General features: G+C 31.2%; 2 protein-coding genes across 2 annotated transcripts in view; both read right to left on the bottom strand.

Annotated features, from left to right (window-relative positions):
* Positions 1-27,295, bottom strand: part of LOC128988804 (potassium voltage-gated channel protein Shaw-like) — a 126,801-nt gene that overhangs the window by 80,480 nt on the left and 19,026 nt on the right. The window lies entirely within an intron of this gene.
* LOC128989242 (uncharacterized protein K02A2.6-like) lies at positions 16,636-19,680 on the bottom strand. Its single transcript, XM_054411116.1, has one exon. The coding sequence runs from the start codon at positions 19,678-19,680 to the stop codon at positions 16,636-16,638; it is 3,045 nt and encodes a 1,014-aa protein (XP_054267091.1).

The raw sequence follows: 27,295 nt of genomic DNA, 5'->3' as shown, positions 1-27,295 counted from the left end.
GATCTCTTATAGTTAATAGCATACAGTTATCTGGAATACTACTGCAATAACTATTTTATTAAATTTCACCATTATTTTAATTTGGTATTCATCGTGAGACTTTAATTTCTTTCAATTCAGTTATATAAATGGAGCTAATGTATTAGGTTTATTCAGAAGTTGTCAGGACTGCAGTAAAATGTTAAGTAACTTTAGATTCAACGGAATGAAGTTATTAAACTCATTCCATTCCAAGAATAACTTTCTTTTCAGCCCGAGGTGTCGAAGACAAGTTAAATGTCTTGCTGATTGCTGTTCATTCCAAATATTAATGTTATAGATATTAATATATCAATGCGAGTTAGTCAACCTAAGTTTGAAAGATATCGTATGACGATATCAATTTAAAGAAACGAATCTTTTCACTTTAGCTTTTAGTGTGGTTGTTGTTGTTGTTCATATATGAAAATATTTTCGTTTTTAATTATTTTTACTAATGTATTCACTAATAAATACAACAATATACAAAATAGACGATAACATGTTATTTGTTGTTACAAGAACATATTATGTTCATGTTATTTGGTAAATCTAAAACATATCCTTAATCGAACAAATGTTAAAATAAAAGTTGTGAACTTCAAGCAATCTTACAAAACCAAAAAGACAGTTTACGTTATAAATAGCTTGTAGCTTATCACGCAATTTATTAAATAGTGTTTCAAGAATGCTGCAGCACTGCTTCAATTGAATGTTTCGTTATCTTAAGACAGTTTAAAATGCTGACTCATAAAAGCGGTAGATTTGACGTTTGAAACAGTTATTGGATTCTAGCAGAAAGACTGCTATACTTGACTGTACTTGAAGTGAAGTTCATCTCACTGGAAAGACGTTTCAACATACTCTTAAACTTGACTGTTCAACATATTTGCTGCAACATGTCATGCAATATTATATAGTTGATATGGAATGTATTAAAACATTTTATCAAATGGTGCTGCCCTAGTTCACGCGTAGCTTTTGTAGTGAATATTATTTTTCCAACCACAAAAATCGGAATTAGATCTAAGGATTGGCATTAATTGTTGTACGATAAGCATTTTAAATTATCTATTACGTGTGATAATGAGCTAGGAAAAGTAACAAGACTCCTAAAAAAAACCTATTTTTAATGATTTTGTTAAGTAAATTGTAAAAAGAAAACATTTTAATAAACATATAACTGTTCTTTTGTTTTTAAGTGACTCGTCGGCTTATAAATCAATTAAATTGGTCTGGTTTATCCGTATTAGATGTATCAGATCTTCCGGGATAGGTTTTGTTGAGTTTCAGTAAATATATTATTCAATCTAGCGGAGTACAAAACTATTTTCTTTGGTAGTATCTTAGGTATGCATTATTTTAAATTTCGTCACAATATATTCGTGAAAATGATTCAGTTAAGTTGTTATCGCACCCTACCCCAGTTTTATCGTGAATTCACGTAGGATGATTACACCAAAACAGTTAATATTAACGAGTATCATAATAGTAGCTCGTAAAACAATTTAAACAGTTTAAATTATTTATTTACATGTATTATGCTCTTATGGTCAATATTTGATGAACTTGATTGAACTTGGTTGTACAGGTATCGAGCGGATTTTTTTTATATAAAAAAGGAACAAGGAAGACCAAAAATAAAGCCATCTCTAGGTTTCCTAGTAGGATATAGTGTAAGTTGTTTGTGAGGAGTTAACCGATACATTGTGGTTGCACAAGTTGTTAGAAGGGTTGAGGTTGTAACAGTAGTAACTTAGTGTTGTGGAGTAAAGTCTTAAAGTAATCATTACACTTTAACACTGTTGCTTAAAATTACATCGTTCACTTACTCAGGTAGTAAACTGCTATAAATGGCTTTTTTATTGTTCTATCCACCAAATAGTATCTATAATTTTGGAGGAGCGAGCTGGTGTAATGGTTAGAGTGCGGAACTTTGGTCACTGAGGTCCCGGGTTCAAATCCCGCCAAATCACCAATGGATTTCATCTAATTGCTAATGCCGTAACACCTTAAGCCGTTAACACCGTTAGCCTTAAGTAATGTGAAAAACAATTTCGGGCGTCCTAAGACAAAAAATAGTCTACATAATTCTAGTTATAGTAAAAGAGGTTAGGCTACCGTTATTGAAAAATAGATCTAGGTAAATGGTAATGAATTGTTCTTGTAAATACAACTGAAAAAAATCATAAAATGTATTTTATTAAATTTAGTGGAAAGAACCACGTTTAAATAAGAGAAATAACTTAAATGAGGTCTAGAGATTTTCACTAAATATGGTAGTTTTAATTAAATAAAAAATTAAAATTAAAATTAAAATTAATTAATTAAATTTATATTAAATTTAAATTTTAAATTAAAATTTAATAAATAAAAATGAATCACTTTTGTTGGAAAAGCCTAAAAGATTCCTCTTATTTATATTTATCTTCTTAGTAACCAAAAACATCTGTCAGCTGATGAATCTGTCAGCCCACTACAAAATTAATTGTTTTGGACCAGGTTGAGCACATTTTAAGGTCAAGGGAGTATTGAGATATCAAACGTTTGTACTAAGGATTTAATTATTATTGCTTTGTAGTACAACTAGTAATCATTATTACACAATTAGTACAACAATTAGTAAAATTAATTATAAATAACAAAGTCCTCAATTAAAAGTTTCTTTGGTTTTTTTCTTAATTTTCATCGTAAAAGTATGATCTATTAACAATGTTTGTACTTATTTTTACAAGAAAGAGAAATTTGAACTTAATATACAGTTCCCAGAGAAGGCTAAAATGTTTATTTCAGTACCGATATACAATTTAACATAAACAACACTTAAATAAATCAAGAAAGTTAAATAGTACTTATATTTTAAGAACTTAAATCTTTTTTAGCCTAACTTACTTCAAAGTTTTAGCAGCTTACTGACGACAGGAGTTTTACTTCGTAAACTAGAAACATCTTCTCGACATGTTCTCACCCGTGCAAAGATCTTTAGTAGAATAAATCATGAGTTAGTTATTGCATATTCATGCAGTTTATACTTCAAACAGCAGACCAGAGCAGCAAGAAACATAAAAACTATTACGTAAATAATACAGGGTGGTTATAAATTATTGGACACATTTTAAGAAAATATAAACAAATAACCAAGCAACTTAGAAACATGGGAATTGTTTCATTGAATAGCGAATTTAAAACAGTTGTATACAGCGCAACTGCAAAACAATAATTGTATAAATTTCAGTAATTGTAAAAAGTGGTTATAAAAAATGTGCAACAATCACTCAAACAGGGAACGTAAGTTGTTTTTGTTATGACTTGTGTTGTGGCCTAGTCAGCATAGATAGCATGGCATAGTTAGTATAGCAAAACCAACGTGTATGACATTTGGTAATCAAACCTTGAACCGAATCAAGTAACAAAATTACTAGTGTGCAATAAAAAGCAACGTCTTTGGTTTCATGAAAGCAAATCTGTAATAACTGTTCAAAGAAGGCTTCGTTTAGAGTGTATGTGGCCGTAATTCTCTGTGTAGAAATTCTATAAAATGGTGGTACAAACAATTAGAACGAATGGAAAGTGTCCAAAATATAGTTTAAAGGGTCATCACCTCAGATGAACATAACTTACAATAACAGTTTAGGTGATTTTTATGGTCTTTTTATAACTACTTTTCATAATTGCTGACATTTTTATAATTGTTTTTTTTTTTGCAGTTACTGTATAAAACTGTTTTAAATTTGCTATTTAATGAAACAATTCCCATGTTTCCAGGTTGCTTGGTTATTTATTTATTTTATCTTAATGTGTACAATAATTTATGACCACCCTGTATAACTTTTCATCATATTATTTGTTATTGTTCCTTTGTACGTTGAAATTGTAATTATAAATTATTTTTAGGCAACATTTAAATAAATTAATAATGGTTTTAAAATTTCACTATTTTATTAATTTAATTTACATATGTACACCACAATTATCAATTGAAACCACAGCAAGCTGTCATTAAAATTACTCCTACTCGTCAAGAAGGTGATAACTAACAACCCATGTACATCAATATTTTTTCGTGTCAGGTATTTTTTTCTTTAGTTTGACTATTGTTTTTTGCGGCTTAGGAACGATAACAATACATATCAGTATTTTAATTTTAAACTACTTTTAATCTGATTAGTGTAAATCCCTGGATATAATGGTGTTTGGCCCATATCACAATTCAATCTACATGTTGTCCCTAGGGTGTAAGCTTGGCAACAGGGGTTTTGGTGTGTTAATGACCTCTCTTAGAAGTTATGAGTAGCGATTTTTAGTTATTAAAACACTGTCGTGTGTATGTAAAGAAGTGAACGAACTCACGTAAATACGCGACACACTATCTTTACACAATCGTTGCGTAAACTACGATAAAATCTAAGAAAAACGCCAATTTTAGCCAATGTAGAGCAAACGTAAATGAAGTTTGGTCAAACCATATAAAATGAAAACTTAAACAAAATATAATAATTTCACTGCAAACGATGTATTTCTTCAAGGAAATATTCTTGTATACTCAAACATCAAAGTTTAAGAAGTTTTTTGTATTTTTAGTACAATTTTAAATGAAGACTATTTGTTTTTAGCGAATTTCCCTATAGGGAAGTACCTATTACCGTAGGGGGCACAGTAAGACTTAGGCCCGGGACCGATTTACTTTTTCATTTTGATGTTCTCAGAGGCCAAAAACACCATTCGTTCAAATTTATACATATATATATATATATATATATACGTCCGTGACCGCGATAACTTGAGTAATTTTTGTCCGATTTTGATGAAATTTTTTTTAAAGGTGTAAAGCGGGATAAACTTGAATGAGTTCGCGAACCAGCATGATCGGACCATGGAAACGGGGTTTTACGGGAGGTTTTATGGGGTAAAAAATGGTTTTTCTCATTTTTGACCATCAAAACACAAAATTACCCGATTTCTCTCTAGACCTTTTTAAAGAACAAATAATTTAGTATATCAAAGTTTTTTTGTACGATTATTGGTAACGGAAAAAAATCAAAAAATTGTAAATTTAAAATTCCCATGTTATTCTTATAGAGAATATTGTAAACTGTTGTATTTTGCTTGTTTATGGATATGTATTGATCAAACTTGGCAATTTTATTTATTTTACACTAAGCTATTATTATTTTACAAAAAAATACACTTTATTAGTTTCCTGGTAGCAGCAAACCTAGGTACTCATTAAACCTACTGTTATTTAAATAAATTTAATTGAAAATAAATTCAGACAAATGGAAATTCGTTTAGTCGGCAGGTTTGCTGCAGCGGGGGTATTGAAGTCCCACGAGGGTAAAACCTAATCATAACCGCCAGTGATTGGTTCAGTCCGATCTTCCAATCAGGGTGGATTTCAAACACCACCAAACTCAATTCCTAAGTTGGTTTTTTATAATTTGCTTGCTGACGTTTTCGTATGACAAGCTATTTTGTGCAGTTATTGTATTGCAAATCATAGACGTTGTTGTATCCATATTGCAATTAAAAAATCAGATACATTTTATATTTTTTCATCCAATACATGCGTGGCATTTTTCTTTGTTAAAATTAAAATAGTGTTCGCAGCTTATAAAGCAACATCTAATGACAATAAATCGATGTTTCTTTTGAGGTGCAAAATTATGGACAATGTATTAAACAACCTGATAGGAAAATACATTTCGTAGCAGGAATAAGTTACTCTATTTTAAAACTGTAAGCTTAATTCAAAATGCAATAACCTTGAAGTATATTTTTTAAAGCTGCTATTATTAGAGTATACTAAAAACGCATATCTATAAATCTAAAGTTTATTTAGATTTGTTTTACATACAACTCTTGCTCCTAAGTGGCTGATCATGTGAGGCTTATCTTGATTATTTTATTATTTTAAATTAAAATTGGCTTAAGTCCTCAAATCAAATCAAACAGTCAAAAGGTCGGCGATTCAATCCATAGAAACGTATTTTTGATGGTTCGAAACCATACCTAGCTGTTCCTGATCATTGGGATTAAAATAAATTATCCTTACTGACGAAACAGCTGAAGATAATTGATAATTTATTTGAATAGGGCTCAAAGGTTTGTAAGAAACAGCTATTAATTTTATCGTTTGCCACAAAGGTTACGGTCAATGTCATTTAAGGGATTTTGGAAAATACTTGGTTGCTTTTTAATATATTGTAATGAAATTGTGATTCAAACAAGCTGCGTGTTAGTTAATAACTGAAACGAAGTCATCTAACATATAAAAAACCCTAAAAGGTATAGTGAGTTTAAAAATGTATGTGTGTGATAAACTTTGTTATAACAAGTTTTAATTTTAAAAGAACAACATGAAGAACTTAATTGTAAAAACTAGAAAATTAAATATGTTTAGCGCATTATGTTAAGTCATATTTAATTTTTTTTTTTGTTGAAAAAACATAATGCTAAAACAAAATGATATTAGTTGTTGTATTAATAGTCAAAGATAAAGTTAAGTTTATAATAATTGTGTACGAGAATTAATCGTATTCATTTGATTAGATTTAATTTTTATTATTCATCCACAAGATCCAACCATACCTATCACTGTAAATGCAAATATTATCTTATGAGAATGGTGATAATCTATCAAAGTCTTAATTTAGTATTCTATTACTCGTAAATTGGGGCAGTCCAACTAATATTAAACTAAACTATCAACATTTCGATGACAGTTCTTATCTTATTTACTTAATTGTAGATGTTTTCTATTTCTGTATAAACATTGGCAACAGATGAAGTAGGGTTGTGAGGTCCGAGAATGAATTGATTTACTGAACACACAGACGCCCCTGGTGTTATACCTGCACCCTGTGACAACAAGTAGATTGGATTGTGATCTGAGGTAAACATACAGCCACTTAATCTTCGTTGGTTCACTCTCCCAGGTTGGCTTTAGTTTTGGATTAAAGTGTATATATTTTTCAAACTAAATAACTTGGAAAATTTTATACGAAAAAAAATTCAATTGTTGCTCTTGGAATCTTTGTTTTGCCTATCATGATGAATAAATGTTGGAAGTGGCCTGCAAGCGTAAACATTTATATTTATACTTTCGTTTTTTGACATCGAAAAGTTTTGAACTTCATCACAGAGATCCATATTTATCAATTTGAAAATGTATATACAAGGTGTTCCGGAAATCTCTAGAACCCTTTTGTATATTTTGTTCCTTAGTTCATAAGAATGGAAACACGATAAAAACAAAAGTGTTTCAGAAAGTGGCGGGACGCCCTATATTAAATTAAGGCCTATTGATAGTAGAAGATTAGAAAGCATATGATTTATGAAACCATTATAAGGTTAAGTAAAATGTGCACAATGCACAACTGACCTATGATTAAATTTGTATTTTTCATCTTTTTTACAATAGGGCCAAAATTAAAAACAAGAAATAAAAAGATTAGAACAAAAACATCGTTAAAACATTCATTTTAAGATTGAAACTATAGGACAACTAGTTATTAGTGCAGATTTAATTGTGTTTCTGTTAACATATTAACTGTGCAACAATATATGGAAATATTACATAGTTTACGCCATTACATCTATCTTATTTATTAATAATATCTTTATTTATTATTTTTCTGTATTGAGTCATATTGTTGTAAAGTATTTTTAAAACATTACAACTGTTCCAATTGCGGTAGTACGTTTTGAACTTAACTGTTTTAAGTATTATTGTTCGTTGTGTAAGTATTTATCTTTTATTTTTATATAAATTGAGAAATCGTACGGTATATGATTCTGATAATAAATAATAACAACTTTAAGATTGAAATAGTTTTTACGAGAATTATGTCTGGCTTTACTTCAAGTTTCACGCGGAGTTTAACATTTATTTATATTAACGAGACAACATTTAAAGCAAAAACGACCAACTTTGCACTCTGAACAAACGATAACTCCAATTAGTAAATTAACGTAGTGTTAATTGCTTTTGTTTGTGATACTGCTACTTTATACATTAATAACAACTTAACTTAGTCGTAGACATATAATGCAACTCTATTTAGTAGGTTTTCATAATTTTCAGACACTATAAAAATACTTAATAGGTTTTATAATTATTATACTATTAGGGTTTCAAATAATGGCTTGGTAATATTATTAATTATTCAAAATATTTATTTTAAATATAACTGAAGATTTTTAGCTATATTTTAGTAAAATACACAGTTCTTGACAAAAAAGTGTTTTGTTATCGAAAGAATTAAGTGTGGGATTATAATATTTTATCTGAGAATCTAACACGGACGAGAATTTACTTTGCTCGATATGTTCCAGACCCAAAGCCCGAACACGCAAAACAGATTCCCGATAAATACCTACCCTTCTAATAGCTATTCCAGCGACCACCCTTTGTTATTTAATGAAGAAATCTTACTCTTAGCATCTTGTCAATGTATATACTATGGGAAACTAAAGGCGAAACAGTGTGTCATCAAGTGACTTGTTGATAAAAACTATAATTCTTGTGTAAAAAATACCCATTACCACAGCTCATAGCTGTAACTACACTGTATTTGCACTATGTTTATTATTTATTTCATAAACTCTCTTTAAGGAGAGATTTTTTAAACCATGCCAACATCTTTAATTAAGTACATATTTTAACATGTCAATTACTAAAATATTGATTGCACTAAACATGCACTTTAAAAACTAGGTACTTTCCTAAATTAAATCAAAACGTATACAATTGGCATACATTTGCAAACAACAAGTTTTCTTATAAGTTAAAATTGAAGTTTTGCAACTTTTAAAGTTTGTTAGAAGCTTACTTCAAAACTAATCGTATTCGAATCATAGCAGTATATTTGTGTTGAAAACAATAAAGGGATCAACTCAACCCCCGAATGATCGGCTGCATGGTGGAGGTTTTAGCCCACAATCACTCTATATTTGCAAATCCATACACTGGTGAGAAAAATATTTCTCTATCGTGGAAAGAACCTACAAATATTTGATTTTACCTATTGACCACTGCTTACATGTATAACTTGATATCATATTGTGGTTTAGCCATCAAGAGAAAGTATTGAGCTTCTTAGGGACTTATGTCCTACAAGCCACTAGTTATAAATAATTCTTAGAGGAATTGGTGGACAAGTTATGTTTCAGTGGAGAAAGTAACACCCCCCCCCCTCCAACTGCCACCAATAAACACATGAAGTTGTCAACCACATTAAGAGTTTAGAGATGTTTTTACAATTTTCTTGCCATAATTTCTATTATAGATTTTCTTATGTTGGCTGAAGAATGAAGAAAGTCCCAAAAAGGGATACCAAACAAAATATAATAAATAGTTAATGAGAAACGTTCTTGTGATCCTTTAAAAAAATTAATAAACATTTGTATTTTTAAATATTTTTAGAATTTAAAAGATTATTGGCTTTTTGCATTATTTGTTTTTGTATTGTTTTATGTTTTCATATTCCATCACAATAAATACCTCCGAAAGTCGATGATAGATATCTCTTGTGACAGAATAAAGCATCTAAAGGCTCTATAAAAAAGTGGATTGGGAAACTTTAGCTAGAAAATCACTGTCAATCCCAGTTAAAAAGAAAATGTGAATTACTCAATCGTTAAAGAATCTTTAAGAAATACTTCTGACCAAGTTTGTTTTGACATCAGTTAATCAAATGTGGCTTTAATTTTATTAACAAGTTTATATGATCGAATACTTGTACAAAAGTTGCAAGATTATTGGAATTCTTGAAAATTACCAACTTATGGAACTTGGAGCTATTAATAACGATTTCATGGTGAATTTAGGAAGCAACTAACCTTTTAAAGTAAAGTTATGCTACAAAAGCACAAGTCAGTTATATAATTTTTCAGTTAGAAAAGCATTTATTACAAAACTAATTAGAGTGTTTTTAAAAGTGATGTAACCATAAGGATTGTTATTATGATTAATCCATTAAAAACATAATTTGTCCACATGTTGAATAGTTGTGTACAAAATATATGTGCTTACTAAAACTGTTGATAAATATCAAGGAATGGATAAACATTAAGTTTGCTTCAAAAATATTAACTTTTTACATATTATTAATATAGATATTCTTTCCCTACTCAACCAGTAAAAAAAACACAGTTAAACACATGTGGGATCCTAAAAATAAAACCAGATGGATAAGTTAATGGTGAGTAACCACGCTAACAAAAATTGCTACATGGCTATATAATTTTAAACAAATAATACCGGTACACATTATGTTTTATAACGAATAAAAAACAAGAATTGACGTAAATTCAATGGAAATAACAAATAAGAATATTACAATAATATGCTGATCCGAACCAATCTTTACACTGGCAACAACAGGTTGCTTTTTAATACTTAAACCAAGCTAAGGTGAGGTAAGGTGATCTTTGTCTTATGAAAACCAATATCTGGTAAGGACCTTAAATAAATCGATCTAGATGGTATTGCAACAGACCGACAGTTTATCTGATTGTCAACCTGAACATTTTTTCAAAGGTGTTTTAGCTTCTCAATATTTGTTAGGCAGGTGTAGGTGGTGTTAATAGTTATATCAATGTACAAGACCGTTTAAAACATTTGATTAAAGAGTAAAAAGAAGTGAAAAAATTTGGCTATTTCGCAGTATATAGCAAGTTTCATATAGAGTGGTGATAATTTTTTTTATACAAACGTAGGCTATAAAATAATTTTATTCTGACAAACCTTTTAGCCGAGATTGTTCGATCTCCTAAACTAAGTACATTAGAAGCCATTAAATATTCTTTAAAATAATTCCTAAAAAAATTTAGGGTTGCCTTTATCTAACATTAACTGATGTATCATTTTTGTAAATATATTTGCAACCTATGATTAATTTCCGAATTCACTAAAGCCAGCTGAAAACAATGGTTTAATTCTATTTTTAAGCCATTGTTTTGCTGTAATGTAACACAACAGATTTGTGTACACACTATTTAGAGATATTTTTGTGTGACTACACCTTATAGTAATAAAGTTATTGTATCAACATTAAAGTTTAGGAAAAAGTTATAATCTATTTTGTTTCAGCAGCACTATAACACAAATCTATCTATATATATATAATAGGCTAAGCCGTTTTTTGTTAATCAAACTCCTCTGTTATTATTCGCCCGATTTTGACGTTTGAGTTCTCAAAATAAAGGCTAAAACGTGTAGTTGTGCCCAACGATATTAGATTTTTTATAAAGTTGTTGGTAAGGGCGTCAGAGGCCCTTAAAGTCAGTTTTTTCTCCATAAGGATAACATGGGAGATAATTTTTATTTATAAAAACATATGTTTTTGGTTGAAAATAGTCAAAGTCTACTACATAAGAAATCGGTGTGTATTATACCTGTAAATGTATATTAAGTTTAATCATGTTTTGGATACCTTAAAGTGTACTCATAATGGATCATACTACTTTATTTTAATGTGAAGAATAGTAAAATTTAGTTGAGAATAAGTTACCATGATTTACAAAACTGTACTGTAACATTCAAAATCACAAATCTTTGACAATCATTAATTTGACATGAAACAACTGAGTTTTTAAACAATATAGAGGTCAGTGGATTGCCAAGGCACAGATTGATTTTAAACAAGGGGGCAGTGTGGTTTTATTGATGAGGAATATCAATACACCAAAGAGCCTCATTAATGGAACAAGGCTCCAAGTGACCAAAATGGTTACCGGTAACAATTTAATAGAATGTGTGTGTTTGAAAGTCCTAACTAGAATAAGTGCGGGGGGACATATTTTGATTCCGAGAATAAAAATGTGCCCGTCGGAAACAAACTTAACATTTAAAATAGGAAGATGCCAATTTCCATAAGCTTTGTCATTTGCAATGACAATCAATAAAGCACAAGGGCAATCACTTAAAAGAGTAGTACTGTTCTTGCCCAGACCAGTTTTCAGTCATGGGCAACTATGTGTTGCTTTAAGTAGGGCTACATATTTGGTCGTGTACACCTATTCATCACGGAAAATTCTGACCAGGGTAATCTTCCTGAAGGTGATTTCACATATAAAAACTTAGTAAGTTAATTCAAGGAAGTACTGTTGTCAATAAAATAGGTTTTTTTGTGTTTATTTTTAAAAGGGGTTTCTTCAAGAAGCATTTTTATGTTCTTCAAATATGCTACACATTGGTTTTATTAAAATGTTTTATTAAATGTGTTATAAAATCTTAAAATAACTATGAAATACTTGATAGCTTATTAATTTACTAAATATAAGACATATGGAGCTAGAAAATTGATGGACTGCTTTCCTTCTAAGGCTTCATTCATTACTGTATTTTATTTTCGACTCAGAGTCAATATATGACAGTATGAATTTGTTTTCTAAATTCATGTATGTATTTTTGCGGCGCGTTGAGCCGCAGTGGTTCACTGGTATTTTCTAATAGAGTAACACTAATAATTAATCATCCTAATTGGGTTTGTCAACACATTCAATTGTTCAACATCATAGCAACATTATCATCAGCACAGAGCCCTGGGACATCACAAGACATCGTGTTGTCTCCGTTGATGCAATGCTGCTCCCTTGATACTTTGAGAATGTAATTGCATCTTTGACCTTTGTCGTACTAGCTGTAGCTTTATGATATAACATAGCAGCATAATAATGATACTCGAGTAGTATTGAGTTTAATTTAGTAGACCTCAGAGGGATAGTCCCTCACACGTTACCCAATGCTGAGATTGTCAAAATAGTACATTTCTTACCTACGGTTTGATAGGTTTGTGTTCACGATAACGGTTTTTATGAAATGATCGAGAGCTGCAAAAGAATTTCGGCCCGTGTTACGAACGCTATTTTTCACCACACTATACCCAATTACCACTATTCACCACAATAATAATGCACACTAAATAAACAGTCAATACAACTAACTACTAACTCAAGATTATGTGAAATATTTTGGGGAATCAGCAAAAATAATAAATAGTTGTTTGTGTATTTTAATACACTTTAATGTTTTAAGTAAATAAGCAAACAGCAGGTTTTCGGTACTGTTGATGTTAAATGGACAACAATTTTCGGCCTTCAATAAATGTTTGTAAAACGGCTAAAAACATCATTGTGTGGTGAACAAATTTAATTTCATTTAAATTTGTAGAAGGGTAAACTGTTATCATATTCTGAAAATATTTTGTTACATTTATTCATCAAATCTAGCAATTTATCCGCAGGAAGCTGCAAGAGTCTTTGCCGTTGTAGTCTCTGAGCTTAAGTGGATTTAGACGCAAACCTTATGAAATAGGACAACGCAACACGGCTCTCTACTCACGATTTCACGTGTGTTTCTCGTAGTAAAACTAATATTAAAGGGAAACTGGATCCAAGCATGTAATAGTTAAATAAAGATTATTAATACGTTGTGGAAAAGTATTTAATTTAGAAGGGATTATTTTATGTAAATAAGGTGCGCACATAAACGCTTTAGGTTTTAATGATTATCTAAATATTCACTGTAGCTTAAATACAACAGAAATATCCTCAAGATAATTTAAACAATTTTTAATGGTACCAATTTAGTCTTTACGTACAAATTGGCTCGTTAAACTTCCTATGTGAAAAACCCAGTAAATACTCAAGACATTGTTATTGTTTTTCTAATAGGCCAAGGTAATAGTGATAATCTTTGCGTAAAATGTCAGACGATGAATAGCATCAGAGCTGAAAAGTAGCTAAGCTCAACGGGGAGTTATAATATACAATCTTCATTCAGCGTTACTTAGTACAATCGTTTTAAAATAGTTAATACAGTACGCTCCAAGAGAGACTGCAGTTTAGGGAGGAGCCTATTTACCACATGACTTCAAAGGAGCCAATGAGGACCCTGTGTATCCAAATTATACCAGCTGATTTGAAAATATTGTTTAGTATATTAATTCGCGTCGAAAGTTAGTGAACGGGCGATGAGCAACTCCGCGATAGTCCAGTCTTGCTATTGCTGCCGCCAGCTCCTGCCCCATAGAGTATATACTGCAGAGAGACAATACAAAAAATATATACTCTTAATAAGAGACAATATTCAAGTTGCATAGCATCCTTAAATAATATAAACAATTTTAAAAACGATATTTATAAAGTAACTTTAAATGATCTTTAATTATCAAAACTAAAATAGCTCCGTGTTCTAGATTGGAACAAATATTTTTTAAAGTTAGGCTACCTAACCAAATCAAATAGAGTGAAACTTTATCTTAAGTCTTCTTTGAAGCTAAGTAAATCTCTTTAAACCACAACTTGGAGGGTTCCTACAAAGATTTGCATTGAATTTATCAAGTAATATTTTTATTAAGTAGTAATAAATTAAAAAACAATTCTTGATTTATCTACAAAATAGAATGCATTTTTATACAGTAGTTTGCCTAGTTATGTTTATAGTTTACATGAATTAAACTCGACTCGTTCGAGCAACTGCGAAGTATTATAGGCGTTATTTTAAAACGAATGACGGTCATAATTTTTTAAGACATTAAAAGAGTCGACTCAAAGATTATGGAACTACTCACGATGTACGTAACAGTACGATATACACAACATTTCTTGTAAATATCTTATCATTTTTCAAAAGCTGGTCTTGTTTTTTTTATTTTTTCTACAAATGTTTTCCACTCATAGCTGCATTAGATTATCCATAATAACGAAAATAAATTTTAAAAAATACATAATTTCTATTTCTTATACTTGGTGGTGTTCCATGACTTTCCTATGTTTCCATAGTTAGCAAATTTGCTCTTTCAATGATTGATCAAGAAATGCAGCACTGTGTTAAATTCAGTTTCCTTTTTACTATATCAAATTGTCCAGGATTTTAATTTTTAACTTTTCTCCTTTGCAGTATCTACGCCAACCCAAATTCAAATAGTAAATATTTCATTTCAACCAAAATAGCAATTAAATTAACCAGCTGATCATAATGTAAACAAATATATTCTTCATAAGGATAACATGGGAACTTTAAAAGCCACTGGGTTAGAGTCCAAGGGACTTTTTAAAAGATTTTAAAGGTCAGTTTGCAAATCTACATACCTAGACGAACATTTTGGTATATAATATGTGGGGTTAAATCTTAAGTCAAAAAAGCATTATTGTTCACAAAGTTTCATGTAGCGTATTAATAATTTAGATTTAACCCCATCTAGAAAACAGGTGATTAATTAAGTGTTAAGCCAACAATGCATAGCCACAGTACACATAATAGTTTCGTCCACGTCGGCGAACCACCTGCATATTCTCTCACCGCTTAATTACAATACGATCTTGGTCAATACCTCAATCCAATCACTAATCGGTTGAACAGAAGGTATTGTTCTCCCTATTAGTATCTCCATTGTTTGTGGAGACTAAATCTATTGAATTAAGATTTTGCAATTGATCTCCTCATTTTATTGAAAGTCAGAAGTTTGTTTTGACACGTGTTTCATGTTTTATTATGTTTGATTTTGATGATGTCTACTATAGGTTCCTCCCAATATCGGAGTATATTTTACTATACGTGCTTTACTTTTTGATTGTAAGTCCAGGGAACAAACAATTGGTTACTGATACGATTTAAAATACGATTCGAATAAATTAGAAGTAGGTAAAACAACTAACAATCATTAGTAATCATTCCAAAATGTTACAGTAGAATGGACATAAATGTGCCAAAAAATACTCCGATGTTTCTTTAGGATCGCAAGTTTATTTCTAAGTACAATTAATCAATGATTATCGTACTAAGTAATATTCAGTTAGCTTTGCTTTCTATTATATAGCTACTAACTACATGTAGAAATTATTTATATTGATTGAATCTGATAATTGTATAGATTCATATTTTTCATGTAAGTTGTCATGTATTTTTGGCACTTAAGTTAAGAATATTCAGTCTTTAATATTTTATTCAACTATGAAGCGTTTTTCATGGATACATAAAAATTTTGCAAATATATTGCAACTATTTAGACATTGAACTTGGCGCAAAACTATATTTCAGCCCCCGTGTAATGAATATTCAGTTCTTTACAGGAGTTTCCAGTGGCTCAGAAAATCTTTTAATGTCAACCTTATTTAAGTAATTTATGATTATCTACTATAATAATACTGTGATTCTACAGTATTATTATAGTAGATAATAGTAATTCTAATATAAGAAAATGATATTGTATAGGTATAAGAATAATAATCAATATTCTATATTAAAGCTGAGTAGATAAATGTTCTTTTACTGTAGACATTATTCATTATACTCAAACATTTAAACAGATAATTATTCAATATGTAAAGTAAGTTTATTTATATATAACAACTACCCCTATATAAATATTCTAGAGTTAAAAATATATACCGTAGGACAAAGATCAAACATGATTAATATTAAATACAAATTAATACAAATTTATATGAACACAACTCTTGATACATGTTTATTTCATAATAATAAAAGGTAAACATTGAATTATTTACAATATGAAATTATTCCAGTCATATGATTAATATTAAAGTAAAAGATAGATTCTTGGAATATATATAACAATTCCTCCCTACTTATTTAAGAAGATCGTTCATTTACAAGTTCATCCTTTTAATCGGTTTTCTGATTCTCATTGAACGGCGAATGTTAGGGACATCTGGTTGTGAGTTTGCATTGGACCCTTCAGCGTCTTGTTGTATGATTGTATTCGGCTCTTCGGCATCTTGTTGGCTGCTTGTACGATTGCTTGTACTTGACGCTTCATTGTTAGTTATAGGGCTTTTTGTCTCACTATCAGGCATTGAGTTTGCTGTAGGACTCGATGTTTCAGTGTCCGTAGTTCCTTCAGAGCTCGGGGTGCTACTTGAGACATTTTCTGTATCATGTGACCTTTCTGAATTGCCTTTTGATTTTCTTAACATGCCGTACCTTGTATGTCCCACGAATGAAGGTTGTCTTGAACAATTTTGATTGGTATTTTGGAATATTAAAGTTCGATGAGTTTGCGTAGGTGGTACTTTGGCTATTTGGTCGCATCGGTTGTTTGAACTTTCTTGCCTTGTTTGCTTCAATGAGCTAGGTAGATGGCTTTTGTAATGAGTAGGATCTTTTGGCACTTCACAAGCTCGAAGCTGATTGAAGTGACGTTTTATCACATACCCATCATCAAGTTCCACGAGGTAGTGAAGTCGCCCCAGCCTTTCCACCACAGTTCCAAATTTCCACAGAATGGATCCTACGTAATTTCTTGATTGTACTCTCTCCCCAATATTGAAATGTTTGTTAAATATTGGTTGTTGGGCCTCATTTTTGTCATCTTCACCAGGCCTTAAGAGATCTAGCTTGGTTCTCAAGTTCCTGCCAAACATTAATTGTGCTGGGGATGCACCAGTACTCAGTGGTGTAGCTCGGTACCGAAATAATAGTGCACATAGTTTTTCATGTAAAGTGCCCTGTTCAAACTGCATGCACCTCAGTTTTGTCTTGAGTGTTTGGCAAAATCTTTCCGCCTGACCATTAGTAGAGGGGTTTCCTGGTGCAATGTATCGTTGTCTTATTCCTTGGCGTTTGCAGAATGCTTGAAACTCTGCTGATTTGAAAATTGTAGCATTGTCACTGACCAATATTTCTGGTATGCCATGGTGACTGAATATTTCTCTCAGGTGATGAATAGTACTGGCAGTTGTTGGCGCACTTTTTATTGGATATATTTCTGGCCACTTTGATCTGGCATCTACAACAATCAAGAAGTTGTGATTTAGAAAAGGTCCTGCATAATCCATGTGGACTCGTTGCCAGTTGCGTTTTGGTATTTCCCAAACATGGGTAGGGGCCTTCTCTGGGTTTTTCTTATTCTCACAACATGCCTTACAACTTGCCACCATACTCTCAATATCTGTATCAATGTTTTTCCAGTAACAGTAGTTTCTTGCCAGACTCTTCATCCGCACTATTCCTACGTGTGTTGAGTGTAATTCTTGGAGGATTTTAGGTTGTAGCTTTTTCGGAATGACAACACGATTTCCTCTAAAAATGATTCCGTCTTGAAGTGATATTTCTGGGTCAGCGACTTCTCCGTTTAGGAGCTTTTCCTTTAAACAAGAGAGTTCTTCATCAAGTGACGTTTCTTTTTCTATGTCTTTAGCCATGATAGTATCAGTTGTTATGCAGTGTATTGTCTCTCTTCGAACAGTGTAATCTTCGTCAACCACATTGATATTCTCTTCTTTTATTGGCAAAAGATGTCTTGAGAGGTAATCTGCATTACAGTGGTCGCTTGACTTTTTGTGTACAATCTCATAATCAAATCCTGAAAGAAAATGAGCGTATCTAAGCATCCTGGATGAAGTTAACAGTGGTAGTTTCTTGTCTGGGTGAAATATGGTCATTAGTGGTTTGCTGTCAATGGCAAGAGTAAACTTCCTTCCGTATATATAATCAAACATTTTTTTACACCCCCAATATACAGCAGTTGCTTCTCTGTCCAATTGGCTATAGTTGCGCTCTGCAGCAGTGAGAGATCTGCTGGCAAACACAATAGGCTTCTCTTCATTATTTGGCATTTTATGAGAGAGCACAGCTGATAAGCCAACAGGGCTAGCATCTGTGGCAAGTATCACGGGTAAGTCTGGGTCGTATGGAGTAAGAACTGTGTCACTTGCTATCTCTTCTTTAACACGAGTAAAAGCTTTTTCACATTCCTGGGACCAATGAAAACGTTTGTCTTTCCTTAGAAGCTGGTGTAAGGGATTTAGCACTGTAGATGCATCTTTGATGAACTTTGAATAGTACTGTACTAGTCCAAGGAATTGACGCACTCCTGTGATATTTGATGGGCGGGGAGCATCCTGGATTGCCCTCACCTTTTCTGGTGATTTCTGGATACCATCTTTGCTGATGATATGACCCAGATACTGCACCTTTCTCTCAAAAAACTTGCATTTTTCAACATTCACATGTAGATTGTGTTCTTCCAATTTTTCTAAGACCTTTATGAGCCTGGATTTGCACTCTTCAACAGTGCAGCCTTGTACAACAATATCATCAAAATACGCCACTGTCCCTTCAAGATTTTGTACAACTTGGTCAATAAATTTATGAAATTCATTTGGAGCTGTCTTAATTCCGAAAAACAGTCTTTTGGCTATATATGTACCCTTATGTGTGGTAATTGTCTGGATTTTAGAACTTTCAGAGTCCACTGAAAGATGTAAATACGCCTTGTAAATGTCTAACGTGCAAAAATAGTTTCCATTCCGCATTTTGTTCAGGATGTCCTCTATTCTTGGTATTGGGTAACGACTGTCATGTAGTTGTTGGTTCACAGTTACCTTGTAATCCGCGCAAATACGGACTGATCCATTTGCTTTTGGAATCACAACAATTGGTGTTCCCCACTCAGATTGGTCCACTTTCTCTATTATGTCTTCCTTTTCGAGTTTTTCTAGTTCATTCTCAACAGCTTCTCGAAGGGCATGAGGTACTGGTCTGGGTTTTAAGTACACAGGTCTTGAATTATCCTTTAGTTTTAAAGAGCATGTAAAGTTGGGGGTTTTACCAATACATTGTTCAAAAACGCTTGAGAATCTTTGCTTGATGGATTTGACAACAGTGTTGGTATCAACCTCTTGTTTCTTCATACTAACAAGATTAATATTGTGTAGGTTAATTTTCAATTTTCGAATCCAATCCCTTCCAAGAATAGCGTTTTTAGGTAGATTTACAATGTATAGGTCTTCTCTGCAAGATCTCCCTTCGTAAGATATGCTTAGGGTACAGACCCCGATTGGTTTGAATATTTGTCCAGTATAAGATCGAAAAAGAGCACTTGTTTTGCAAACTGGAACATGTAAGTCTAGTTTCTTGAAGTCATCATTATTTATTATGCTGACACGGCTTCCAGAATCACACTCAAAACGTTGCTGTTTACCATTTAGAGATACGTTAATCACCATTCTGTCATCTCCTTCGTCATTCTTCAATACATTTATGATTCGTTGAACGTCGTATTCATATTCAGAATCAATTTCATCAATTCTTTTTACATTTTTCTTTGAATACTGTAATTCCTGTATTCGTTTCGTGATACAAACCTTTTCTATGTGTCCATCTTTATGACAATACCTGCAATTTAGCTCATCTATCAATCGGCAATTTTGTGTTTCATGGTTATTCCTTCCACAGTGCAAACAGACATCTGAAAATCCCAGTTTTTGTAGCCTTTTGTTTTTGTTGTCTTTCTTTTTGCTTGAGTCATTATTGAAATAGTTTATGGTTGATAAATTCTTGTTTTTAGGTCCAATTTTGTTCTTTGTTGTTTTACTGATTTTGTGAATGTCATTTTGATTATTATTAGTATATAAAATCTGGTTGTCAAGTTTTGATGCCTCTATAGCCAAGGCGATTTCTAAGGCTTTTTCAAATGATATTTCACCTAGTTGTAAGAGTTTTTTTCTTATGTCTGAGTCATATAAACCTCTGATGAATTGAGCCCTCAGCATAAGATTTATAGGTAACTGATTTTGTACATTTTCCTTCATTACACCCAGATTTGAAATCTGCTGAACAAGCCAGTTGTTTGAGGTCTGTAACATAATTTGTGATTGATTCACTTCCATCTTGTAAACGTGATAAGAATTTGTGCTGTTCTGTAAGTATGTTCTTCTTTGGGCTTAGGTGCTCATTTAGTAATATCAGTAACTCTTGATATGTTTTTGAGTCTGGTTTGTCTGGAGATGTTAGACTACAGATCAGATTGTAGTGCTTAGCACCTAAGCAATTGATTAAAAATAGACCTTTCAATTGTTCTGTCTCTGAATCATTGTCTGTCAATCCTTTAATTTAAAAAAATATTTCTAAACGCTGAGTGTAGCTTTTAAACGTTTCCTTACTTTCATCATAAGCATCAAACATCAAGGCATTGCTCTGTAGTAGTTCCTTGGTACTATATTTTGATCTAGGCTGTTCCGTCTGTTGAATTGAATGTTGTGTCATTAATGTCATAAAATTGTTCAAAGTAGATATAAGGTCCTGTATTTCAGTCATTTTCTTCCTCGTCGCTAAATTATTAAATACAAATTAATACAAATTTATATGAACACAACTCTTGATACATGTTTATTTCATAATAATAAAAGGTAAACATTGAATTATTTACAATATGAAATTATTCCAGTCATATGATTAATATTAAAGTAAAAGATAGATTCTTGGAATATATATAACAATTAAATATCCGAATTTCCCCTTTCATTTTATGCCAACTGGTTAATCTAACGCCGGGATCTGATTTCTACCGTTCTACGAATAATCATAAAATTTATCGTTGTAAAAAGAGCAAGCTAAGCTTTACTTTGTTGAACAACAAACATCAATCTGAACGAAACAGCACACTCAGATGAAAATGAAGTATTTCCAATACCCACTCTTCTTAAATGGAAGAAGAAACATGTCCTGCTATATCCATCGATTTCAGTATTACATTGTGTCCATACTTACATCCTACACGAGAATTTATTTCGAACAAATAATGTTAAAGTCGCGGGTGTAAAGCAGTGAGATTAAAATCATTGTTTGCTGCAAGCCGAGCACCGGAGACCTCTGTGTAGGGCAAATAAAATGTTGCACGGACCCCAATATACTACTTTCATTAATGTTACAGTTTGAATTGTAAAAATATAATTCTCTATTTTCTATCATTATTCAGCATTTAAACACATTTATTTCATAATTTATAACATGTCACTTTTTAAGACAGTGTAGTTGTTCCCATGCCAAGAATTAATGTTCAGTTAAAAGTTCGTAATTTTATAATTACTGCTACACTAACGTGAATAAGAGAATAAGGCAAAACTTCTTAATTACTTTAGTTTTTTGGCAAAAGTCACGTTTCGAATAATCAAAGTTTTTCCATGTGTCGCTCTTGTAATTCTGTCATGAGATAGAAAATTTTTAATTTTTCGTTTTCAAAATGATTTATCATATTTTAAAACTGCTAGTGAACATGTAGTAGTCCATTAGTGACCAGTAAATAATAGAATGATAGGCTATAAATCCCGAGGTTGCTTTATAGTAATTAATTATTGCAAAACATATTAATAGCTGATTACCCGTATTTGTAAAGTTTATTTGTAATTAAAATTGTATTTGATATAAAACAGTTTGTTTAAAAAATAAATGACTTTTTTCATAGATGAATGACAGTTTGACAGTTACTGCAGATTTGTCACAAAACTGTATTTTACACAGCTCGTATGTATTCATGAAGTCTGTCTGAGATTATGATTTAGGTTTAGGTATAATCATTGAATATACGAGATAAATGATAATGAATATATTATAAATAATGAATATATTGTATTATTAAATATTTTGAATGTTTTTTTGTTCTTGTGCTTACTTGATCTAACCCCAAAATTTATGATATTTTTTTTATAAAACAAAATGAACATGCAGTTTCACACAGTCACATACCATATAAATTTTATTCAAAAGTGTTTCTCACAGGTCTGCAAAGATAAACACCTTCATTGAAATAACCACTACCCTGGAAAGGGCAAAAATAATTTGGATCTGCTGTAATGTAAGTAAATATTTGAATTATATAATTACGAAAATGTTTAGGTGATTGTTAATTTTTTTTTGTAATTGTGTATAATTTTAATTAAGTGATAAGTAGCCAACAAACCAAGAATAACAGTGATTGTTCCATCCTCTTGGTCGACCATTTATTTAAGTAAAGTATTTTAGAATCATTCGTCTTCATTAGGACAAAAATATAAAATTGTCTATAAGTATAAGATAGTCATATTAGGTATCTTAATACATGATCACAAAGATTTACTTAAATATCAAAGTGGAAAATAATACGGCGATTCTATGACCAGAACGGTGAACTGCAAATGAAGACAAACAGCTAACATTAAACCATGAACGTTGAAATACATTCCTGTTGATTCAGCAGTCTGGATATACTTTGAAAACACCATTCTAGTAATTCAAAGATAACATTTCCACCTTGGCAGTCAAACATTTGTGTATCTACAGATATAAAGTCAACGCGAAATGAGGAAAGGAATCAATCAATGTAATTCTCCTGTACTATTGTTACAAGTAGCTTAGAATTAATTATTAACATTATTTGGATTGACCGTAAAACAGAGTGAAAAATGATTAACCAGATTTCCCAAATAAAATAAATTTACAAACTGGTTTTACAATCGAACTTACAATCGTACTAATGATCTTATGAATTTATTTAAGAAAAATTAAATTTCGATGTCTGTGTTGCAAACAGAAATAACAGACCCAAAATAATAGTCGTTATATCTTTACTACATAATTTATTTTATAAGTTGTATTGTAAAACTACTGCAGTTCCATAGGAATGACAAGGTTATATAGAAAATAAATCTCTTAAAAAAACATATTATAATGACTTAGCTAAATAATTCTTCACTGAAAAGCTCACAAATTGATGTGTTCTCCATTGAATACTATACTTTACAAGTGAAAATAAAATAAGTCATGTCCCTCGTAGAGTGCAATTTTTGTGAATTATAATTGAATATCAAAAGTTAGCAGGTAACATCTTGATCTATTATCAAAAGTGCAAAAGAACACGTCAAAGATATGATTTAAAAAGTAGTTGTCCTAGCATCGATTAGTGATTAGGTAATTCAACCAACGTTTTTAAACTGAAGTTGATGGAAATTGGCTTTCTAACCAAAGCTCGTTGATCCACTTGATGACATAGGCTTCGAGCGCTTCATTCTACCACAAGAGCTGTCGATCGTGAACCGAATTGAGATTTTAGATTCTAATTGAAAAAATCTAAATACACAGTTTTCAATATAACTGGTAAGTAGAAAGGAATTTTAACCTAATGTTACATACACTACATGTATAAAACAGGTTGGTAGACTCTGATGACTTGAATTTGCCAGTCCAAATAGGTCAGATATAAGTATAGCAAGGCCATATACGGTACAATTAAATAATAAACGATAGCTATGTTTATGGTAGAAACGGGAAGGGGACCATTCCTGCCTTGTCACCAGTAAATTACTGACATTTAATAAATAGCATTTATTTTTCATGTTTGATATATCTAAAACTACAGAAATGTGACAGCTGTATGTGTAATAACTGTTAAACCTTTCCTGTTGCTCAAATTAGATCAATTGCGAAGTATTACAGGCGTTATTTTAAACATAATTTTTTATCATTTTATCATTTTTAAACATTATTTAGTTAGCAATTTTCTAAGAGGGGTGATTAGGTATCAAAAATTGTGTAAAAAGCAAAATATCAAATTTTCTAAAACAATTAGTTAACTTTAAAGTCATTAAAGCGGAGTTTAATATTAAATACCACGTCGACACAAAAACAAATAAACAACGCACCCATGATATTATTTTAGTCAAACTTTTTGGGGAAACAAAAAGTAATTAAGAAGTTTGTTACTTCTTTTCTTTAGGTCGTTAACATGCCAGTAATTATTAAACATCAAACTTTATGCAGAAAAAAATTATGTGTTAAAAAACGTGTTTTATTAATAATATATGCCATGAGTTTGTTAGATGCAGATTTTCGAATGCTAACTAAGGACTCTGAGTAGTGTGTAGAGTTTTTATCTTCATACTATGTGTCCAATTAAATAGTGTAAAACGGTTGTTTTTTGTGGGGGAGGAGGTTAAAAAGCCACTGAGAGCCCACTGAGAGGCTCACTACCAGATAAAAACCCGCTTAAAATAGTAGTTTACTTAACGATCGCGTAAAGATAGTGTTAACAATACGAGTAGAAAATTTTAGGTGCGAGCCTTAGCAAGTGCCTTAAAAACACTATTTACGCGAGTTGCGTACGCTGCTTTACCTACGACAGGTTTTTATTTACTAATAATCACAACTCAAAACTTCTAAGAGAGGTTATGTATTCGTTTATAATACCATTGCCAATGTCATTGATGCAACGTCACATTGTTCCAATCACTAATTGCACAAATCGTTAACAATTAAATCGGTTAAACAGCTGATTAATTAAAGTTCGAAGCATTACAATTTTACTTCTTCTCTCTCAATCATTGAACCTGATTGGTCCGTTACCCGTGTTGTTACGTAAAACGATGCTGTTGTGAGAATCTGACTACTTAAAAAACCGTCGTTGGTAAAAACAAAAACCTATACAAATCTTCTAGGACATAAGGCTGGAAATGTTAAGCACATTAGTTCAGGCTAGTCATTTAACAACTGATATACTGTAATTTAAATACATATTAACCTGGTTCTTAGCTTAAAACCCTGTGCCCCTGTGTGTAGTATATTGAATCACAACTTGAGAAAAACATAATAATATTATTTTATCATCGGATTTTCCCGCCGCAATCTTTAAAAATATTCATTTACAGTTTTTTTTCATTATAATTTTAAGAGTACGAAAATCAAACACTGTTGTACTTGAAAGAGATTGATATAGCAGCACATGCCATGTTTTACTTCCCTTTATGAAGACAGAATATTGGAAATATTTCACTGTCATCCGAGTGTTGGTTTCAATTTAGATTTATGATTGTTATTGAAGTAGGCACAGTTTTGCAAATCAATATCATTGTTGGTAAATATCATGTTTATTCCTAAAGCGTAGATAGGCCTTTGTTTTATTTTACCGTCCGATATGAAAGTAGAAAAATATAATACATGAACATATCAACATATTAAAACTTATTTTTTCCTTAAAACATAATATACTTTTCTAGTTTTCCCATTCGAACGATGAACCCTTCGGCATTATTGTAGGCTAATAAATTGTTGAATAACTCACGGATGGTTAAAGAGTATATTATTAACATTATTAAGGTTATTGAGGCAAAAGATTAGGTAAAAAGTGTAAGCTTGAAGTAACACTCTTTATTCTACGCGATAAATACATAGCCTATCAACATTTAACCTTTTGTGTTTAAGGCTTATACTTAGAGTCATCAAATGAAATCAATCAGATGTTATTTCAATTTTTATACTTAAAATAGTCTAAACAGAACATTATTCTCTGAAAGGATATTTTAATATAACCTGTATGTTGGACTCATAAATTAAATATATTCACAGTCAGCAATGTTTTCACAAAGAAATATCTATAATTTAGTAGTACTAACTTTGCTATTAGCGTGTTATAATATTTTTCTAAAGGGATATACAGATTTACACAATCGTTAGTAAAACGTGTACTACTCTGTGAATTGTGTTGGTCAAAATACGATCAGGAGAAGTGTATTTCAATATTAAACTAATCTCCATTCACAATGTTTGAGTTTGTAAAACAATAGAGGAATCAGCAGTATCCATGAGTGATCGTTGGTGATATTACTTTCAATCCTACATTGTATATTCCTGCAATCACTGGGCTTAGAGTAACAAATTGATACTGCAATAAAATAATATTCATGTTGAAATATAAGAATGTATTTTAATTGTTTTTTTATAATCATATATTACTAGACTAGTAATTAATACAAAAATACTATGTTGAGGAAATCAGTTGCGTATAAGTTTATAGACAACTTCTTGATCAGCATTGTACGTGTTATTAAATTTACGGAAAGTAAATAAAAGAAACGTCCTATAACAATTAAAACATATATATTTACCTTATACTGTTACTCCCAAGACGGTAAATATACAAAAAAGATGGTAAGTGGTGATCGATTTCAATTGAACACTCCAATCATCAGACCCAATTTTGTTTTCTATAAGTTTATAGATAACGTGAAGTTTGACTAAATTTAGATACAAGTTGAGTTGATCGATATTTTTATGAGTTAACAATATAACCTGTATGTCTCTGAAATTAAAGTTATTACATTGTGACTACTCATTGAAACTGTTGATTAAAAAGGTTTTTAATAGAATTTTACACTTAATTACCTTAATATTGCCGCTGTTGGTTAATCATTCATTGTTTGTGTTGATGTGAAACATCATTTTAAAGATATCCTGAAAAAAGGGTATCTTCAAATGTCACAAAATAATAAAAAAAAAACTACATCCATGCACATTCGTTAGATACTCTAGATTCATACCCGAAATACTTCACAGAATACATTTTCAATTTAAACTTGGTTGGTTACGAACATGAATCTCATTCAAAGTGGAGCCATCCAACGGCTAGACACCAAGCATCACTCTCTTTTACAGAGTGAGCGAGAGCGAGAGAGAGAATGAATACCGTTCCATATGTGTTTCATGTCACGAATTCTCATT

This window comes from Macrosteles quadrilineatus, unplaced genomic scaffold, assembly GCF_028750875.1.
Source record: "Macrosteles quadrilineatus isolate MER2022 unplaced genomic scaffold, UCM_ALF_1.0 Scaffold_3__2_contigs__length_128488019, whole genome shotgun sequence".
In the NCBI taxonomy this organism is placed as follows: domain Eukaryota; kingdom Metazoa; phylum Arthropoda; class Insecta; order Hemiptera; family Cicadellidae; genus Macrosteles; species Macrosteles quadrilineatus.
The sequence above is the reverse complement of the archived record's forward strand: the minus strand, read 5'-3'. Positions and strand labels throughout refer to the sequence as shown.